General features: G+C 41.0%; 1 protein-coding gene and 1 long non-coding RNA gene across 25 annotated transcripts; one reads left to right on the forward strand and one right to left on the reverse strand.

Annotated features, from left to right (window-relative positions):
• Positions 1-1,156: 1,156 nt before the first annotated feature.
• Positions 1,157-8,446, reverse strand: LOC123138932 (uncharacterized). 24 transcript variants are annotated; one of them, XR_006469403.1, is made up of 12 exons: positions 8,029-8,425; positions 7,836-7,892; positions 6,709-6,872; positions 6,487-6,576; positions 6,202-6,341; positions 5,716-6,044; positions 5,507-5,601; positions 4,660-4,732; positions 4,507-4,536; positions 3,927-4,010; positions 3,715-3,790; positions 1,157-1,375 (listed from the first exon to the last, which is right to left on the reverse strand). It is a non-coding gene; the product is annotated as an uncharacterized lncRNA (long non-coding RNA). The 24 variants fall into 24 exon arrangements; XR_006469405.1 differs by having other exon boundaries at positions 3,715-3,803; XR_006469407.1 differs by lacking the exon at positions 4,507-4,536 and having other exon boundaries at positions 3,715-3,803.
• Positions 8,447-9,537: 1,091 nt separating this feature from the next.
• LOC123139562 (senescence-induced receptor-like serine/threonine-protein kinase) lies at positions 9,538-21,391 on the forward strand. Its single transcript, XM_044559338.1, has 12 exons — positions 9,538-9,637; positions 9,923-10,496; positions 10,926-11,443; positions 11,692-11,833; positions 12,331-12,402; positions 12,490-12,555; positions 12,630-12,710; positions 13,373-13,527; positions 13,643-13,878; positions 14,033-14,162; positions 20,382-20,441; positions 20,523-21,391. Exons 1-12 carry the CDS (start codon positions 9,538-9,540, stop codon positions 21,134-21,136), a joined length of 2,748 nt encoding a protein of 915 aa, XP_044415273.1. The 3' UTR covers positions 21,137-21,391.
• Positions 21,392-22,421: the final 1,030 nt, after the last annotated feature.

The following is a 22,421-nucleotide window of genomic DNA, read 5'->3' on the forward strand; positions in this document are numbered from 1 at the left end:
TCGTGCTTGAAGACAGCGACGATGACGCATCGCCGGCGGCCAACCCTGTCCGCCTGGGCGACCCCGGGCAGGGTTCCAGCGGCGTGAAGAAGGAGAAGGACGACAGCGGTGACAACGACTACGTCGCGTTCAGCGAGTTCTTTGGCCTGTAGTCGCGGCTCCTTGTTTTTTTTAATAAATTTCATGTTTTCTATGTAAAAAAAGTTGAACGCCGAAGTTTATGTCCTGTTCGCCGAAACTTTGTCATGTTTGCCGAATTTTAGCCGATTTTTCTTTTCAAAACAGCTTAAAAAAGGGTGTCTAGCCCTGGGGGCGGCGGCTGGGAACCCGATCGCCCCCAAGCCGATTTTTATCGCCGGGTTGCCGCCAGTCGGCGATTTTAAGAGCCCCCTCGGGGCCAACCGCTGGAATTGCTCTAAGAATCTAGTCCTCCATCCATCAATACATGGAGCGCTTGCACAAGGATATTAAAGCAGTCGTGCAGTCGCAATCACCGTCTAGCATAACCAGAGCGCGTCATGCCTTGCTCGGATAAGGGAGGCAGAGATCATGAATGATGAGGCAATGGGTGCCAAGGAATGTGGCGATGGCTACAACCATGGAGTACAAGACCGCATCATTGATGCTAGCAGGCTTGCTGCTCCCACATGAACCATGTACTCGACAGAATGCCTGAGTCGCGACGCCACCACCATCAAAGGTTTTCCATGTTGAAAAGAAAAAATTGCCATGCTAGCATAAAGAATTGTCGGAATTTGTCATGCTGCAGCAGAGTAATTTACCATGTGTATCAGAGATTCGCACATGTCAAAAAAATTGTCATCCTACAGCAGGAGAAAATTGCCACAAAATATTCATGATTTGCCAGCTGCAAAGAGAAGAAATCGCCATGGTGCAAAAAAGAAACTGCCACATGTCTTTAGGAATTTGTCATGTTACATCAGAAGAAGCTGCCATACTAGTATATACTAGTAGACTGCCCGTGCGTTGCTACGAGCTTTTGAAATATTTTGCTGGTGTTATATAAAATTAATGCATATTAAATTTCACATGTAGAGACAATATAGCACAAACACAATTGCATAATAATTGAAGTCCACTTCACTTACAATAATTGATAACAAAAATGCAAATTGATGATGTATACATATAGAAATAATTGAAGTCCACTTCACTTACAATAATTGATAACAAAAATGCAAATTGATGTTGTATACACATAGAGCAATGATCCAATTAAAAATCCATTAAAATTATTAAGATCTACTACTTGATGCGCTTAAGAAATTCTCGCCCAATGGAAAAGATTCTTTAGCTTCATTCGCACCATGTTTTAGAAAATATAATAAAAACTGCTCCTCAATTCATACTCATCCTACACAAGCAAAAAAATGTAGTTAGCACGAGTACTTCACATCCAAGGTCTTCAAACATTTAACAGACAATACACATCGCGCAAAGCGGCTTAACCGGTTCTTTACTGTTCCACCAGAGCATAAAATGAAAACCAAAATAGCGAGGCACATCCCCGCAATTTCCAAAATTAATATTATATTATATAGTGATGACAAAAATAAATGTTTGTATTCCGAATTTGTTACCCGCCTATGCTCATTGGAATACCATACAGATATAAACGTTGTTGTTCAGATATATCGGAATCCCAATCGGCTTGCTTTATTTCGAGTGCTTCTGTATGTATGGTACGGGCTACAATATGTATAAATGAATCAAACAAATGATTAAGTTCAGCCGTGTTTGCTTTATTTCGAGTGCTTCTTTATGTATGATACGAGCTATAGTGCATATAAATAAATCAAATAAACGATTAAGGCCGTTTCCAAGGTTGAAATTCATTTCTCTTACATCCGGGCGTGTTTGAGCATCAAACAAGCCCCTAACGGGCTATCCAAAATCCAACCATCTGGACAGTCCATCCACCCCCAAATCCAGCCCATGGGGGAGACATATGGTTGTCCGTACTATCTGTCATGTTATCTTAAACAGGCGGTCCAAAGTCCCAACAAAAAATTCCACCCCATGACGCACCCTTCCCTTTTCCTGCAGGACCCTCCCTTCCTGCTTGATTTCTTGTTGTAGCAGGACATTTCTCACTGGAGCACTCTCCTCTAAAGGCAGATGACGCCCGCATCACCATCGCAATGACACATCTCTCCTTCGCATCGTACTTCCCCACGGACCGCTAATAAAGAGTCCACCACCAACCGCCCTACTCTCTGCCCTAATCCTCCCTTCCCGTGCTCACGCCGATCCCACCGCCAGCAAGGGGGGCGAGGCATGCGCCGCCCATGACACCCCCGAGCCAAGAAGGAGGATCCGACGTCTCCTGATCCATTGCCATGTTGTAACACAGAAATGAATGTCGTGTATTACGATGAAACAAAAATATGATATAGCTGTTGGCATGCAACTGATACACCACCGTGTCCATTATTAACTCTTGAAACAACCCCCCAATGCATATACCCTTTCATCCTAACCAAAAAAATGTATGACTTAATGAAAAAATATGAACCGCTCACTCATGCAATTTGCTGCAATGCCATCTCTAATTAAATGCACTTTGCCATATTTTCTAAGGTATGGAAATTATTTCGCTCAGACAGCCATAACTGAACATATCAACCCAAATAACCATCACCCACTCTTAAACCTCACTTTTATAATAAAATCCACTAACTCGTGTTCAAATTGAACCAGTAATCGACGCCGCCTTGGCAGGCCATCAACAAAGGACAAGGGCGGAAATGACCTTCCTATCTTAGTGCTAGTACCACCTGCTTATATACTGGACCCACCCTTCATGCCGGGCTCTACCACAATGGCGGCACATAAAATATATCAGAATAATGTACCACCATTTATGTTCTTCAAGCATGGCGGTGTGAGCTTTTCAGTGGAGCCAGACACGGTGATAAGGATACTAACAGCTTAATAGACGGGAAGGAACATAACCTCAAAGAGAGCGAGTAGACAATTCAACCTTGGTAACACACACATTTATTGAGACACTTCCTCTAAGTTGAATGGCTCCTTATCCACCTTCACCATGTAGGAAGGCTCTTCTTCTAGTAAAGTGGGCAGAGATCATGCGGCATGAAAAATTGGAAAACACACATTTGACAGTTCTGATTGCATTCAGCAATCTTATCTGACTCTCATGTGGATCTGTGATTGCATTCACCTTATCTTCGACTCTAATGTGGTCTATGTTTTCGGTTTCACTTCCCTTGAGATGGACTCCACCTGTAGCTTACACATTATTCTCCGCTATAAGGTCCACTTTCTATTTAAGGATTTTTTTAATAGGAATTTAAATCATCAGCACTTAGAGCTTTGGCATCACAAGATTCATATGGATTTCATTCCTATCAGTTTTGAAAATATAAATCAACAAGGTCAATGATATAAAAGAAATGTGTTTGTCTATCCACACTTCATTGCACCCATATTGAAGGATACAACTGAACTGGAAAAAATAGTCATGTGAGGCATAGGCTATCACTAATTAATTACATGCAAACAAAATTGCTGATAATATAATCTTATTTCAGTGAATCCATATGGACATTTTTTTGTTAGGAAAACACAACTCATAAGATCTAAAAAAGGTTGCTATAGGGAAAGCGTAGAGAACTGGACATTAAGCAATGTAGCATCCTGGTATGCCTTGCCTTTTTTAGAATGACATACCTTGCCTTCATCCATTTCTTACATTGGAATGCCTTGCCTTTGTCCGCTCCCATAATGCTTATCGAGACGGATGTGCCTACGCCCAGTTACTGTTATTGCATTACATCTTCACACCTCTAAAAATGCACAGTTATCCAGTACAAAGGAACAACAAGAAATTGTAAAACTATTTGCTCTTGCGTCAGTGTAGCTCTGCCACAAGATCGGCTGACCTAGATGCAGTGGAGCACATGGTCGGATGAGCTGGACACAGTGGAGCTCGGTGACCAGCACGCAGGAGCTGGACTGCACAATTTCTGTTCATGAGCAATAAAAGAAATTACCCTTCCGACAAACAATTTGGAAAATGTACAACCTTATCAGTTCAACAAGATTTCAGGTGCTAATCAAATCAGATACACACAACAAACGAAACACACTTTTCCTTACTGTTGAGCATTTTGTTACAAATTCTTCAATTGAAACGCTAAGCAAGGTTGACTTTTACTCAATGTAAATCCTAAACAAGAACTTACATTTTTCTTATAACCATCAGAATATCGAAGAACAATTGGTTTAAGGAATATATATCCACAAATTAAAACAGAATCTAAGTTAATGGGTTCAAAACAGGAGGTACACCCAAAAGTAAGTGTAAATGGCCTTCACTTCAAAAACAGGAGGTACATCCAAAAGTAAGTGTAAATGGCTTTCAAACAAGTGCTTGCAAACACAAATATTCATAAAAAATCTTTTTTAGGAAAAAACATATTTAATCTACTAAATACGTGCAATGGTGCAAGGGGAACTTACTTTTTTATTTTCTTCTAAGGCCCTTACTTTCTTCAAATAAGATTCGTTCGGCAAAATTATCAGTGTACTATTTGGAATAGTCAATTTTATATATGAACAAACATCTGTGAGAAGGTCTGCAGAGGCTTCAAACAAAATTGCTGGATGTCTCACCTCCAAACAAACTTGATGGACGTCTCACCTCGAAACATACTTGGCTGATGTCCCACCTGTAACGTAGCTACATCTGTGCGCAGCCAAAGTAGGAACATTACGCAAAAGTATGAACATCAACCAAAAACTTGATGCGTTCTAGCTGACAGAACATTGCCTATTTGAATGCTCGGATGATAGCTGAACCGCCTTAATGTCTTCTACTTCAGACCATAGCATACAATTAGTGTTCTACAATTCTACTTCAGACCATAGCATAGATGTCACTTCTACTGCTCCCACGAAATGGCACGAGATGATTGTGCCATTTCTCATTACTGGAATATAAGCTGACTAACTGCTATTGAGTAAGATATATGTAGCACGTAGCAAACACCCTATAATGTACATTCCTTCTTTATATCATCACACTACAAAAATATCAGTGCACAACAAATAGAAATCTATGTAAAATTGGATGGCGTCCACAACTATTCTTGTAACTTAACAATAAAGTATGTGACATATCATGTTATATATTTTCTTCAAGCCCACAGAACATGTTGTATATTGTCCAAAATATTCCGTAGGGATATTTCCTATCTGAAAAGTGCTGAAAAACATCTTTGTTCTGTTGAAATAACTACCAATGACATGAATCAAGAGGTCGTCAAAATTATGAATGAACGTCTCCGAAAATAAAATTTCATCGGATAGTACATCAGAAAATATTGCTTTCAAATATATATTGTGTTCTAGCTAGCATATGAATCTTCATGTTCATTAGGAGGTCACAAATCAGGGGTGAAAAATACGTTGGATGAGAAAGGATGGTGCACGTTTTTTAAAAGCTAAAAAGATGTCTCACCATGTGTTGGATGCTTCAATGCAGTGCGGAACTTGCACGGGAGAAGAACATTACCAGCGGCTAGCCTCGATCTCGCTCGGCCATGTAGGACAAGTCTGAGCCAATGAACCACGTAAAGAATCAAGACGATGACGTTTCGGCCCAAACCAAAAACAGAGTGGGGGCAAAAGACTCATGGAGAAGATGTTGATACAACAGAAGTACAGAACCTCCATCCACGACTCCCTTTTCTCCCTGCTGTTCTCCAGCCTCCTGCACAACAATACGGAGAACAAACACCAGTCAAGACTAACAAACACGGTATATCAGAGTCGTGGACATTGGAGGGGAAGCGGCTAAAGGTATGCACGACTCAAACACGGATCTGCTGAAGCACGGGCGTGGGAGCGACAGGGCGGCGCTGCGATCCACGCCGTTGGAGCCTGGCATAGAGAGCATGTCGGGCACCATGAGGAGCGGCAGTGCCACTGACGCCATTAGCAACGCCACCAGGATCGCCATGGACGGCTTTCCCCGCCTCCCGACCCGCCCCGTCATCCTGTTTGCCATGTAGTTTATGAGCTAAAATAGAGCATTTACTAAACTGAGGTAAAAAGCATCGAGCATCATCAGCTATAAAACAAACTACATTTTCCTAATAATTATGATGGCACAGGCATGAAATACCCATTGAACCAGTCATGAGAAATCTGAACCTTCGTCGGGTTGCCGTTGTGTAAATAGGAGGCATTTTTGTCTATGTAACCTTGAGAGCACAGCACCGAGCATGAGAAATATGAACCTTCCTCAAGTTTCCTTTGTGTAAACAGGAAAATTGAAATCCTTTGCCACACATCTGAACCTTCAGAGAAGCTGCTATCAGGGTTACATAGAGGCAACAAAAACTACTCTCAAAATTTCATTGATAGGCACAGATATTGGTCCTGAGAACAAAATAGACAGCCATGTTATTATTTGACAAAAGAATCTGGCATATTTACCTCAGTTTAATTAAGCTTCCAACGGAGACTAACAAATTATGTAGCCATCATTCCAAAAGCTTCGCCAGCATCAAAAGTTGGAGCACCCTGCTGAAAGGGATAAGGTAATCTTATCATGTCATTGTAGTAGAAGAAACATAGACGCTCATATTACTAAATAGCAAGGTTGGTGCAAATGGAATAAGCACAACAATGAAAAACTGCAGCAGTGGTCGAGAATACCTAGCGCGGCAGTCGCCTGAGTACGGTGGCTTGCCATCTGGGCAGCCATTCTAAGGATGAAGGCGTTGGGCACAAACTTAAAAATGACTCCATGATAAGATAACATAAACCTGTTGCCTGAGGATGAAGCTATCTTACTTGGATTGCCCTAGCTTCAAGTATCCCTGCAATGCAAGCTCACATAAAACACTCGAAATCTTTTGGTCAAAATCCTAGTTCACAAGTGCTCTGCATATAAAATAAGTGCTACAAACTTTACACAGTGATGTGAGGTTGGGTTGGATGAAGTCAACTGTTTTGGGTAATCCACCTACTATACAGATTCGGTCTTTCCAAATCCTCTATCAAAAACTGCATAATTTTGACTTGGACTCCAAACATAATGTGGAGATCAATCGCAAAAAAAAGGAGAGATACGTCCCATGCTTTCTACAGACTATCTATTTGCATTATTTTGATGTACGGTTTAAAAGTAGCAGTCCAATTTAGTTTCACAGTCCAAAAATTAATCTTTATGTGATTCTATGTACAGTAACCTTGTATGCGGACTTAGACCATGTTACTGTTTGAATTAAACTATGCGTTCAACATGAAAGTTGTAGATATCTTTAGTGGTGAGTAGAGCTAAAAGTGCATGGACAGACTCACTAAATATTAAAGAGACCAATTAAGCTAGTTTTCCCTAGGTTCTGAAACAGCTACACGCACTCTAACTTTCTGCAGGTTTGGCTCTTGTGCAGATTACATTTAGCTTTTATACTTAAAAAATATTAACAAATCAATATGTTAACCAATATCACCGTCAAATCATCAATGCCCTGCCTGAAGCTCCTATTGCAGTAGAAAAGGTCTACTGGAAACTGCTACTATCTTTGCTGATTTGAGGACACAACAAGTTACACTGGAAACTGCTACTATCTTTGCTGATTTGATTATCAACGGGATTTCGTGATCATCATTTCGCTGATCAGACCAATACTGTGCTAATGCTCTGCTAAATTAACCACTGGCTAAAAGGAGAAAATACAGTTTTTTTAGTCTAACAAACATGAAAATTCTCATAAGCATATACGTGTAACTATGACAAGCTAACATTATTTTTGTGGCAAAATTGGACCAAGTATTACCTTCAATCATCCAGAAGAGGAACATTTGAATCTCCTTGAAAATTTACAATGGACAACCTGCAGCAAAGTGACGGGGTGAGGGTAATTGGGAGAGAGATGCAGAGTTGGGGCTCGGCCAGAGGAGGTTAGTCTCCATCGGAATGGCAAGAGTGCAGTAAGCAAATCAGGAGGCTTTGGGATGAAGAAAACTCACCCCTTTGCGGTCGGTCGGATGGGGCGGAGCTCGCGCTTGGTGAAGACGCGATCCCCGGCGGCGGCGACGGCGAGGAGGAGGCGGAGATGGCCGGCTACAGAGGGCCGAATGGGATGTGCAGCTCGCTCCACCCAGGGAGGAAGGATACCTTCCTGGATCCATCCATCCATGCTTGCAGCTTAGACGACCGGCCGTGAGTGGATCTGCAGCCATGGTGGCTGGGGGAGAAGACCGCGGCCGCGGGCGCCCTCGCTTGGGAATGGAGGTGGAGGAGGAGGCATCGGCGGCGGCATAGGGCATGGATCGGCCGCGACACGGGGATGGATCGGCCGCGGAGGGGGCGTAGGGCTGGATCGGGCGTGCGAAGGTCTGGTTGGCGACGGAGACCGATCTGCTGCTCCATTAGGAGTAGAGACTCGTCGCTGGTACGTGCGGCCGCACGGTTTTTCTATCGCTGGTTAACCGTCGTAGGTTTTTTGTCACAGGTTTTCCTTCGAACGTCTATTGAGGGTCGCACGTGGAATGGTGCGGGTTCGGGACTCAGGAGCAGGTTTTTTCGGTTTGTGGTGGCTTAGTTAGAGGTGGGAGGAGGTACCAAAATAAACCGTGGGAGGTGGGACTAAAAAAAAACCTGGAAGCGAGACTACCAACTGCTCCCTTAGGAGTAGAGACTACAAAAAATCGTCATGATGACACCAATATAGGGAAAAAGTTTCCTCGCGAAGGTCGTTCCCTCAGGTAGCATCAAACGAGCGAACAACTATATTCAGTTCAGACATTTCATCTAAATGATCTTTCCAACGAACGTGCGCTCTAGGCATTGGTTGTGCCTAGCACTTCTTGAGGCTTTATATGTTAGATTCCCCTTAAAAAAAAGGTAGCATCAAACGAGCGAAGAAGTATGTTCCGCTCAGGCGTTTCCTCTAAATGATCTTTCCAACGAACGTGTTGAGATTTGTGCGAGGAGATCGGCCACGCCACATGCCGAGAAAACCCTTCCCAGCGAACGTCAGAGCAATAACGTTTTCGTTCTCTGTTCCTTTTCTTTTTGAGAAACTCTCGCTCATTCTTATGTCAGCCTGGTCATGCTAGGATTTGGCGTCGCATCTTCCAACTGCTCTTGCAAGTTCTCCTTCTTTTTGTATTGAGAAGAGTACAATTTTATTACTGGTAATTCAGTGAAATGTCAGCGTGCGTCGCTATAGGAGACAGCTGTACAGTGACTTGGGACTTCGTCGTTGCCCCTGATGCACACTAGGTCATGAGAGATTGTCCAATAGCACGATAGTTGACGTGCAAACTCTATTCCAAGTTGCATTCCTTTCACGAGTACTGATTAGCAGAAGTTCTGTTCCTCTAAATACTTAATTAAGCGCCGAGGCCAAGTCATTCCAGTGCACCAAACCGCGTTAGTCTTCTTCTCTGTTATATCGCCACACACGCCATTGGTAGCAGATACAGAGTTTCTCGCTTGATTGCTTCCAGACATTGCGAGAGCCGAGGAGTACCATGGCGAGCAGCTTCAGTTGCTCGGAACGTACGAAACTGACATGGATGTTGGCGCTGCTGCTCATCTTGGTCATGATGCTTCGAGTCGATGGCCAATCTGGTAATACAAGCCATATCCTTCGTAGCTTTTTTTCATTCTAGATCCTGCACCTGATTGATCCTGCTCCATCTGCACATTTCAGTTTACTTTAGTGTGCAATTTTTAAAGAATCACTTTGTTAAAATCTTAGCAATCCACATATTATTAGCTAGAGCCTTCAGAATATCTAGTCGCGTGAGTCGTGATCTTTGCGTAGGTTGCTCTAAACAAAATAATCCTTGTGTAGACCTTGAACTAGGAACGCGTGAAACTGATACAGTGATGCATACTCTCAATTTTGCGCAGGGTTCCTAAGCGTCGACTGTGGATGGACAGGCAGTGCAGGTAGCACCTACAACGACAGCGCCACAGGACTACCGTATGATTCTGACGGAAAATTTATGGAAGGCGGTTTGAGCTCCAAAATTTCTGCAGAGTTCATTGCTGATGCAGGGAACGAGCAACAAAAAACGCTGAGGAGCTTCCCTGACGGCAAACGGAACTGCTATACGCTGCCATCCGCCATCGGTAAGAAGTTTCTGCTGAGGGCCATGTTCAGTTACGGAAACTATGATGGGTTGAACAGGAGTATGGACGGCTCGCCGTTCATATTTGGGCTGCATATCGGCGTCAATTTCTGGGAGACAGTGAACTTGACAAATTTAGATCCATCGCTCACATTATGGAAAGAGGTGCTCACCATGGCTCCGGCCAACCTCCTGTCGTTCTGTCTGATAAACTTGGGTTCAGGGACTCCGTTCGTGTCTTCATTGGAGCTGAGGCCACTAGGAGATGCAATGTACCCTTTTCTGAGTACTTATGTGTCTGTCAGCTACTTGAGACGGTTCAGATTTGGGGACGCCGCTGAGTATATCACAAGGTGAGAAGGCATCCATAATATTTACTCCGGTTTCGGATTATATCTGAATTATGTCTCTCCTGTAAGTGTGGTTTTAAATTCTGTAGGCTAGGTGAATGCATTTCCAGTGCTTACTCTTTTGTTTCTTGAATCCTGCAATTGCTTCTAACAAAAACTAGTACTCCATCCGTAAAGAAATATAAGAGTGTTTAGATCACTAAAGTAGTAGTGAACTAGTGATCCAAACACTCTTATATTTTTTCTACAGAGGAAGTACTAGTCAATCTCACGGTCTCAAGAATTAAGTTGGGATTGGCAGTTCCCGTAGCAATTAGGATGCAAATTTATGACCCTTAAGATACCCTCTCCGACCCTCCTTAGTTCAACCAAATTAACTGTTGCAAATTTGTTTCATTTACCTGTTTTCCCTTGTCTTTGTGTGCGATGAAGATATCCAGTGGACAATTACGACCGGTTCTGGGCGGGTTGGTCTTTCTCTTTCAACACCTACCCCTGGATCAGCCTGAACACTAGCAAACCAGTGAACAGGCTCAACAGCATTGACGTCTTCCAAGTACCGGAGGTCATCCTCCAGAAAGCCACGACCCTGGATACAAACTACTCCTTTATGGAAGTTAGCGTGGAAGTCGGTAGCAACCTGGACATCAGGGGCATGGAGCTTCTCCCGATATTCCATTTCACTGAGATAGCTGGCGACATCCCAAACAGGACGTTCAATGTCTACAGCGCAGACGAGTTGCTGTTCCAGGACGTGTCCCTGTCGCCGATGCGGGTAGAGAGCATGTACCCGACGAATCGGTTCTTGACGAATCGGTTCCTGAGCGGGTCCAACACTACGTCCTTCATGCTGCGCAAGGTCCCCGGCTCGAAGCTCCCGCCGCTCATCAATGCGCTTGAGGTGTACTCGATTGTTCGGACGGACAACCTCACCACTTCCTCCGAGGACGGTAAGATCAGTCATGACTCGTGAATGATTCCCACTGCATAGACACCTGAAGGTTCCCTGCTCTGTTCAACACTGACATGACCTTACATTGAAAAAATAGGGGAAAGTTGTTGTTTCATGTTAATTAATATTTAACTTCCTTTATCAACATATACAACTTCTTTTATCAACATGTACAGCTTCCTTTATCATTGTCATGTTTAGGAAGGTTTCCCTTGTCATGTAATTTATTTCATTTTGCTCTTGCAGTCAATTACATGAAAGAGGTGAAAAAACACTACAATTTGGGAAGAAACTGGAATGGAGATCCATGCTCCCCAAGAGAGTATACCTGGGAAGGTTTGACTTGCGACTATTCGAATGGCAACCAGAATCCGAGGATTGTCCGAGTGTAAGAACACGACCAAGACCCATCCGACACAGTTTATCATATTTTTAACCTTTGGGGTACATCACATCAATACCAACTAGTTTAACGCTACATGTTGCTCTAAATTAGTTTTTGCTTTCGAAGGTTGTATGTTACTACCGAGTACATTAGTGTTCACTCTCTTCTGGTTTGTAAGACCTACGTGCCCTAGATCATTAATTTAACCAATCAAATATGAGTTATATGCCTCAGAAGGTATATCATTGAATTCATATTCGAAAAAAGTTTCAAATGGTATACTCATATCACATTGGTTAAATTGACGATTGAGGGATATGTGCGGGTCATATAAACTGGAAGGGAGGGAGTAGCTGATATCTTGAAAACACTGGTAATTCAAACCCAAAACACTATGTTTGTAAATTAATCACTTTTATTAAGTGAGTTATTATAATAACACGTGTAAGCTCAATGGTGTAGGTAAATTACGACTCTTAGTGAGATAGATTATTTTGCAGAAATATGTCTACGAGCAAACTAAGAGGTGTATTAGCTATATCATTCTTCATGATGGCATCACTGGAAAATTTGTAAGTGATCCCTACCGCATAATTTTGATGAGCTAAATGAAAATATGTTGGCATATTTTGTGACCTTGAGAGCAAAAATATATGTAGGGATTTATCTCACAACAACTTGACGGGCACTATTCCAAACTATGAACTAAAGTCACTAAAAGTCCTGTGAGTTTCTGTACCGTTTCAACATTCCGCTAATGGTATAAATTTTAGATTGATGATTTAGCTACTACTTTCAGCAATTTGTCTTATAACCAGCTTGACGGACCAATCCCTAATTCCATTGTTCAAAGATTTCAGGCCGGCCTACTTGACTTAAGGTTTGGCTTGCTCTATTGCACGATCACTAGTTGATATAATTGTACTTTTATCACCCGAAAGAAAATGGCTCAAACCTCAGTTATCACTAAATAATGATACAAATTAATTCAAAGTTTAGGAACAATTCTTTGCACATATAACATAAATGCATTGGTTGAAAACAATTGAGGAGCTAAGGGAATTTTTGGTTCATACATGTACTTTGCCATATCAGTCAGGGAAGTTTCCTTTTTCTTCTGCCATTGTTTAGTTAATGCCATATTCTTTCCAGACCACATTTTCTAAATCATATCCGACTTCTCATACACATAAACTCTTACGAAATTTTGATGAAATTGTGGCAACCAATTTGGGCTCCACAAAAGGTGTGGCAAGCTACACTTTGGCCGTGTATTGTATTGATCCAAAACACGCCCCTAGTACATATACTACTATCTAAAAACTACTAATGCTTTATCACCTATAGGTTTTCAATATGAGAGTGAGATACAAATCTATTTAGAAACCATGTAGTTTTATTCTTTTAGAGATTAATTTAGTTTGAAAGCACTATTATCAGGTTGGTTACGTTAGAAAATGGAGGCATGTTATAATTGTAACGAGATAGAGTTGTTACACCTAAGATTTTGAGTTTTAATATGTTGTGTAATTGCGTCACTAGACTAGAAGGCAATCCCATTTGCTCAAAAGGAAAATACATGTATTGTTCAAATACGAAGAACTCCAAACATGTCATGCTCACTGCAGTCATAGTTCCAGTGGTATTGGTATCACTCCTAGTTGTGTTGGGCGTATTATGGAAGGTATGCCAAAAAGGTAAAATAAAATGATGCTCTCTCAAATTTATTTCTCATAAATTAATAGGTCATAGACATTAGACATGTGCTTCAAACCTTTAATTCTATTAACAACCAACTTCCTAGCTTTGCAGGGAACTCAGGAGATCATGAGGACTATGATATTTATGAAGAGGAAACACCCCTACATATTGATATCAGACGGTTCACTTATGTAGAGTTGAAGTTCATCACTAAGGACTTCCAATCAATCATTGGAAAAGGAGGTTTTGGTACTGTTTATCATGGCATACTGGAAAATGGCGATGAAGTAGCTGTTAAGGTGCTTATGGAGACATCAATAGCAGAGTCAACAGACTTCCTCCCAGAGGTATGACCTAAATCGACTGAGAAAAATCATTGCTTTCTTCGATAGAAACTCTTAAGTCTGTAAGATGTCTAAAGCCTTTTGACAGTCCATTTTCATCAAACTAATGCAATTGGCTTGAACTCTGGGATGTCTCTAATTATATACGATGCCGCAGGTGCAAACCTTGTCCAAAGTTCATCACAAGAATCTCGTGACTTTGGCAGGATATTGCCAAAACAAGAAGTGCCTAGCACTCGTTTATGACTTCATGCCTAGAGGAAATCTTCAACAAATCTTAAGAGGAGGTTTTTCTCTTAACTTTACTTAATGGTTTCTATCAAGCATACTTGACTACATGACTTAGGTAGAACCAATCCAAATTGGTGTTTGTTATATCTCTAGCTTCTCTTTCAGTTCTGACAAAGGCAGTTTGTAGTTGAATTTTGTAAAATTAACCATTCAACCAAATCTTAAATTTTTCAGTCTGAAAAGCAAGTTGAGCAAGTCAGGGTTTTATTACCTACAGAATCGACAACTACGAAATGATCCAAATGCCAACAACTTTGATTAACCACTTCAAAAACCACCTACGCTCCCAATTATGTCAATATACTAGATCATAATTGGTGCGTGTTGTTGCGTCCATCTATTTTTGCAATGGGATGATAAGAATATACAAAAAAACAGACAGGTGGTATATTATTATGTAAAATGTTGACGATGTTAATAATTGACAATTAATACTACATTGAACCAGGAAAATTTAGATCTATCTCTAGTCAACTAGTCTTTCCAACGAACCAAACTTTCCCTAGGTAAGCAGGGCATAGAACCAGAGTAACCACCAAAATTAGGATACTACAAAGTAGTAATACCCTAGTATGACATACCACATAGAGAGTAGCAGCATGCGCATGGCATGCCAAAATAGAGTAACCCGAAATAGATGGCATAGGATCAACTCTTCATAAAGTAAGTAGACTGATGCTAGGTAACTAAGGAATACAAAGTTGTACGTAACCATGGTACCAAACCATTTGTTGATCCTCTATTGTTCTATAAGAGCTATAAGAAGATATGTCTATGAACCATGTCTACATCCATACATGCCACTTTGAATCAAATTTCATTTTCAGGAACATGTAAAGACGATATGAGTGAAAGAACATAACTTCAACTGTATAAAAGTGAACTATACATATCCGCTCATTGTCATTTCATTGTAGGTCTATCAACACAAGTAGCACATCTAACATTTATCTAGTGCATCCCAAATTTTAATAGCTAATCATGCTAGCAGAAACTTGGAAAACCAAAACCTGAACAACTATATGGCATGTGATCTTGACAACTGGTTCTTGTATTTCCAGCAAAGAGGGAAAGAACCATTAAAAGAAACATGTATGTAGCACCATACATGTATTATTTCAGTGTTGTTGCGTGTCATTGTTATCAAATGGTCAAGTGGACTAACATTACATATACGAAGCATTCAGATTTACCTGAATGGATGAAATGAAAACAGTTGATCCAAAGACATACCAAGAACCAATTGGCAACATGGGAGGAATGTTGAGATAGTTGGACTTGAACACTAACAAAGAATAAACAGAGGTGTCAAAATAGACTAACCGAGGATATAATGTAAATGAGAGATGTATGCAAATAAGAAATTGTGTCTACATTGTCCTTGTTTGTAACTGTAGTTCATATCCAGCTTTAGTGATTACGAAATCAACTTCCAAAAATTCACCTCCACTATAGTTTGTTGGGAATCAAGTAGAACTTTCATGGTAATATATATCAAGACAAGGTGGCCTATTGAAAAAACACCTCAATTACCAACCTCGGTTAGAAACTAGTAGGGAAGAATCTGTGCGCCAGAGAGCTGTAGCAGGTTATTGGCAATGCCAAACACAGCAAAAACACAACTAACAAACTGCAGAGCAAAAGAAGGGAAATCATTACAACATGATCAATGTGTTTCCATGGCTTAAAAGGTACTAGTCCCGAGTTGTCCACTCTAATTTTCCCCCTTTTTATGTTTATTAGTATCTTCTAGTTGGAAGGCGAGTTTCTATGTGAATTCGACTAGAACTAACATAACATGTACACATCCCATGCTAATCGATATAGATATCATTCAGATGAATATGATGTGGTCATGTGTACGTTAGTCCCAATACTCTTTTTAAGAAGGGATTCCTCCCCGATTTAATTTAACGAAACCAAAAAGGTTCAAGTTATAGTTGAAAAAAGAACATATAATAAAAATGATTGTTTCTGTTGGAAAACGTAGTAGAAAACAGAAAATAATCACCCTATGAACACCCAGGAACAATATGAAGGTGCATTAGAGAATTGGATCATGATCGTTACCAACTTTGAGTTCTAGCGGAAGCAAACAAGTCAATGTAGATCGTACTTGGAGTCCCTAGAATAGTCAACTAATGATCCCGCAAAGCTCCCTCGAACGATCCCCTTGAACCGAAGAACGAACGCATGACTTCTCTACAGTTCGCAAGCGTACAATCTTAATGATCTGTCAACACTTCACCGTCCTGAACTAATCGCTGCTAGAGAATTAGAGAGGAGATTAGAGACACACGGGGCTTCTAATTATGTGGATTAGAGGAACTAGAACTAACTCTAATTATCTCAACTAGAACTAGTAGTATTGGACTAGAGGAGACACCTAAAACTTGTGTATAGAAAAGGGGCCAATACCATTAGAGGGGGAGAGAGGGGCAGCCACCAAGGAGGGAAAAGTCCCCCCTTGGGGCGCCAGCCAAGGAGGAGTTGGACTCCTCACCTACTCCTCGCTTAGTCCAATTCAGCCTCCCCTTTGGAAAGGGGGGCACCACCTCCACTTGGGCCTTCGTGACCCAAGACACACGGGGCCTTTAAGGCCCGTTGATATTTAATTAATTACAAAAGCGTTCTAACAATTATAGGGCCTTTTATTATTAATAGAACATCATCGAAAACATTTTTCACCTATGTATTATTTATTCGAAATACCCAGTATTGCCTAATAACCTCTGAAACCCTTCCTATGACCTCGAAACGCTTCTGGTTCCTCTCAGAACTTATCCGAATATTAATGAAACTATTTCACAAATAAATCCTCGATACTCTTGTCCTACTAACATTTAGAAGATCACGATTACCTTAAGCTTGTGACCATGTAGGTTCGGTAAATCATAAACGTGAACGAAACCCCTTCGTTCAATGACCGATAGCGGAACCGTGACGTCCATATCGATCCCTATGATTACATGAATGACATTCGAGTGAACCTTTGGTTATCATGTGATGTTACCTTTGCTTCACGATACTTTGTAAACCCAAGGTGAGATATATTGGTATCGTCTTGGGTCATACACATGCTCACTATACCGGTCTCCTTGCTACCAGTTTTGTTCTTCTTTCTCGTTGTCGTGTTCCATCATCCCCGTGACGATGTCACCTGTGTTTGGCCAGACGATGATGGATGCCGTCACACCGAGAGGGACCTAAGAATATCTCTCCAATGTTGGAGGAGCAAATTTTACTCTCGAGCTACCGTGTCCCTTGTCAAACTTTTCGATGAACCTGTAAGTTGTCGTTATGTTCACCAAGTTACTGATGACGTTTGAGCAACCCCAAAGCTCACTGTACGGTAAGAATTGACTATCATACTCTCATGGTCTAAGGAACTAAAATCACAAGTTAATACTCCATGTTATAACAATTGATACATGATGATATTATCTCAAAGTATAACAAACAAGTTTGGGTCGATTCAATATGATCGTTGTTCTAACGTCATACTCTCAATGTTGTTTTCAGACTATTGTTACACTTAATGATACCTCAAGATTCGGAAAACGTGATCACCAACAACACTTGAGCTAGTCTTATAGGAAGGATTAGGAATCTTATTTTACTGTTTATCGTTCTACACGTGCATATGAGTTTTCCACTGAATCACATGTTCCAGGATCATAGGAGTTATAGCATAGAATATAAACTCTAATTATGAAAAGGAAATATAGTAAAACGATATCACTGCCTCTAGGTCATACTTCCAACAGTTTTGAGCTCAACAGAACAATCACATTCACTGAAACTCATATTGTTCATTCTATGAAATTCACATCATTGAAGTGATCTGGAGACACCATCTAACAACAACATGATCTGGAGACACCATTTGACAACAACATGATCAAAGTTCGGTCACCCTTTCGTCGGTGGCACCCGTTTCCTCCGGTACATATAAATTATAATGGTACAAAACATTGCATAGAGTAATAGACACTTTACGTTTGCTGAATTCTCAATGACATTAGTGTGTTGCACACATTATATATATATCCTAATTTGAGATTTATTTTCATCTGCAAACATCATACAAAACCAAAAAATACACAGGAAAATAAAGTATAGAAAGTGTTCCAGATCAAACCATATGTAGATTGAAGGATCTGAGAACTAAAGAAGTGCATCGAAGCTTAGCAACAACCAGCCGCAGGAGGTTTTCTAAGTTGTGTCGATGTGACCGGTAAAAAAATCCTTTGGATCCGTAGTCCATGACCCTCTTAAATCCTCTGAAGTGATTTATGGAGCAGTGCAGCGGCCATCTTGGATGACAACGTGCATAGGGACACCAGCTACACAGTCGGGTATAGTATTTGGTGTCAAGTAGCAGAGATCCAGAAAGAGCCAACATGAAGGGCACATGAAGAAACCCTGGGGATGGAGCTGAAGATAACCTGGAGGTAGGGGAGCTCTAGGAAGTATCTGTGGGAAAACCAAACACTTCCCTACAATTAATGGCCACCTACGAGTGGCGCACATCAATCACGATGAATGTTCCCGAAAACTAAAGGTTGGTTGCCCCTTCAATCCTTGAGGACCAGACTGGTCATACTGGGAGTAACTTAGCTAGTAACATAACGTTTCTCAAGGCAAGTTTGCTTATGTGACATGTAGTTAATAAGGAGAGAGATGTTTGTGGTAACATAATATGCATGACACTTTGCACTATGATGCAACCGAAGACAAAAAAAGTCTACGACCTAATAAATGCTACCATCTATGATACTACATACATGTTACTTTGCACTATGAAGGTGATAACATAGACTAGTGTCATATGTATGACACTAGTCTAAATTACTCTCCACTATATGAGTAGCCTCAACTTCATTTGAACAATTCGTCGTTGCTTCGCCTCCACATGCATCACCCGCAACCTCGCCTCCACATCAACCGGTCTGGTCCCCTCACTAGAGACGTCGACCGAGCAGATAGCTCATCGACCGATTCCCGCATCGCCCAGGGATCACGTCCACACATGCAGCGATCGACGCTTGTGGGGCTGCTTCTCTTTTTCTCCACAACATTCTTGCCATTTTAGGGATTTCTTAGATATACTTACGTGACATCTAGCCCATTTGGTCCAAAATCATAGAAAACCCCTGAAATACTTCCTGGAGCAGCGACCCACTTCCGTTGAGCTCTAAGGTGGTCAGCGTACAGAGCCCAAGGGGGACCAGAATAGCATCCAACGACCGGCAAATGCCCAAAGTAGCAGACCCAACAGTTAAAACACACTAATGGTCTAAGAGAGCTCGATTAGTGTACAATTTTAATGTCTCTAAATGTTGCTTCACAACATAATATAAAAACTATCAGGATATAGTCGTCAGTATGAGGGAAAAACTCTAAAAACTGACTAGTCTGACTTTGGCATCCTAGTGAGTTAAAACTGATTTGTTGATGATTAAAGGTGTGGTTCATTTACTAGACTATTAATGATGTCGCTAGTCAAGTCAAATGTGTTGGTAGACCTACTTTACTTGGTATATACATTGGACTAATAAGTAAGACCACAATAATTACATTCAAAGAGCCGCAGATTCTAAGTAATAGGTGCACACTTAACAAATTGGGGTGAGCACAGCTACACTCTTGGAGTCAATCAATGATTATAAACTTGTACATCTCCAACCCTGTAGAGAACACACTAACCAGAGAGGTACATGTTCAAATAATACTTTAGTACTCAATTCTCTTATTAATCACATTTGTAACAAAGAAGAGCACTAGTAAAGAGAAGGAAAAGCAATTACCTTTCGAAGATTAACATGCCTATTTTGCATGGTTTTATAACCAATTGATGCTATGGTTAATAGTTGCATCTGTAACCAGCATTTGTTAGATTAAATATGTTCAAACATTAAAAAGGGCGATTCTATCTCACGTGCGCGTTGGTGCAGTTGATTCTCGACAGGTGTAAGCAATCCCTTTTTAGCAACTCACATGAGCAAGATTAGGAGACACACTAGGCCCCACCCATTAAATTGGGGGGGGGGGAGGTTATAGTAGAGACATGCATGCGCAGGACCAAAATAAATGGATCTATTCAGGCGTTGCGACGCGTGCTGTGAAGGGATATTTCACATAAAAATTTGGGATTTCTGCTGTCATGCGTGTAGTAAATGGCACTTGCATTAATTTGGTATGTTTTGATGCAGGAGATGACTATACCTTGAATTGGGAACAACGACTTTACATTGCACTTGATGCTGCACAAGGTTCAATTTCATTTATGTATTCATATTTATGTGATGTGTATTTATGTGTTATGGAAAAGTATGTGTTTCAATAAACTACAGGATTGGAGTATTTACACGAGTCATGCACCCCATCAGTAGTTCACAGAGATGTGAAGACCCCCAACATCCTTCTAGATAAGAATCTGGTTGGGATAATATCTGACTTTGGTCTTTCAAGGGCATTTAATGATGCTCACACACACATATCTACTGTTGCTGCTGGCACTCTTGGCTACCTCGACCCAGAGTACCATGCAACTTTCCAGCTCACAGTCAAGACAGACGTTTATAGTTTTGGCATCGTACTCTTGGAGATCATCACTGGCCAACCCCCGGTATTGGTGAACCCTCAAACCATCCATCTACCAAACTGGATTCGTCAAAAGATTGCTACAGGTAGTATTCACGATGTTGTCGACAAGAGGTTATTGGATCAATATGATGCTAGTTCCCTGCAGAGTGTGGTAGACCTTGCCATGATGTGTGTCGAAAACGCAACCATCGACAGACCGACAATGATTGAGGTTGTTTCAAGGCTCAAAGCATGCTTGCCGGAAGTTCCAAGGCTATTGCAACCAACGATTTCAGGAGTTCCGCCAATAAGCAGTGAGGGGGATTTCCAGTTTGATTATACCGGTCGGATGTCAAACACAAGCCTCTTATCTGGCAGGTGAAAGGAAATAGCCTATTATGTTATTGTTGCATCTGCCTTGGCATGTCCCCAACGCCTTGGTCTGATGCACGAAGGCGGCGCAACCAGTGCCTTGGATACTTATGAAGGGCCACAGCATTTTCCTTGTTCTTTCCTCTAGTTCAAGAAAAAAAATAGTATAACCACATCGTTCGAAAGCAAGGGTGAATGAAGAAACAAGAGAAAACTCATATACAATCTACTGTTTATGGAAATCATGGATACCACTTGTGAATATTTAAGGAGAGCACAAATGATTTAATTATAATTGACGCACTCAGTGCATGCATATCACTTGTGATTATTCAAAGGAAAGCCAAAAGATTTAGTATAAAGGATGCATTTGTTATTATCTAAAGGATAGCAACAAGATTTACTTATAAATGATATGTTTGGTACATGCATAATAGTTACAAAGGAGAGTGTTACTTGTTATTATTTTGATCAATTTTGCACAAACACTTGGTACATGCAAACTCTGGATATTTGCATGCATATTCATTTCTTAGTGGCAGCTATGCATATTCATGCACATATCCAATTCATGAGTAACAACCACATATAAAGTGTAACTCAATGTGAGATATGATTGCAGTTTCTTACTGAACTGGGGTAACTAAGGATAAAACATGGTAAACAATGAGAGGTATACAAATTTAAGTGCTAGCTGTCCGGGTGCAACTAAAATAGGTTTAGCAACTGTTTGGCGTGGATCATCGTTGGTGTTGTTTCTTTTCCCTTTTTCTGTTTTGTATTTTTCCTCCTTTTGGTCCTGTTTAACTTTGCTCTATGTTGACGTGATCTTGTGTGCACGCCTTGGTGTTCTCTATGTGCATGTTAACCATCCAGAGGTCATGTGTATATTCATTGTGTTTATAACCCTTTTGATGTTATATTACGAGTCAATGAGAAGTGACATTTATGGAAGAAAAAAGTTGTCATGTTGCCAAAATCAACCCCTATGATCTCCCCAACAAAAAAACAAGGTTGAACGCCAGACACAAGCCAAACTCAGTAGATCTCGCCAGCTTTACCATTCCATTACTTTATTCAGTTTTGATTAGGAAAATAACTAATAGAGGAAAGGACGTTGGTGGTCTGAGCTAGAAGCTTGTTTAGAACTGTACCGTTATTTTGCTGAAGTTTCTTGGACGCGATGTGAACTGACTTGTTACATGTTGGGACTGTACTCAGTACTCCTGTTTGTCAAGATGAATGAGAAAGACACCACATGCAAGCAATAAGCCAACAACTCAACAAACGTGAAA

Source organism: Triticum aestivum, chromosome 6B, assembly GCF_018294505.1.
Source record: "Triticum aestivum cultivar Chinese Spring chromosome 6B, IWGSC CS RefSeq v2.1, whole genome shotgun sequence".
Classification (NCBI taxonomy): domain Eukaryota; kingdom Viridiplantae; phylum Streptophyta; class Magnoliopsida; order Poales; family Poaceae; genus Triticum; species Triticum aestivum.

Bases quoted from the DNA above. Each gene is read 5' to 3' on its own strand.
- LOC123139562 (XM_044559338.1), top strand. From the start codon at position 9,538: ATGGCGAGCAGCTTCAGTTGCTCGGAACGTACGAAACTGACATGGATG. The intron at 10,497-10,925 runs GTGAGAAGGCAT...TGTGCGATGAAG, and splicing joins GCCGCTGAGTATATCACAAG to ATATCCAGTGGACAATTACG. The intron at 13,528-13,642 runs GTAAAATAAAAT...CTAGCTTTGCAG, and splicing joins ATGGAAGGTATGCCAAAAAG to GGAACTCAGGAGATCATGAG.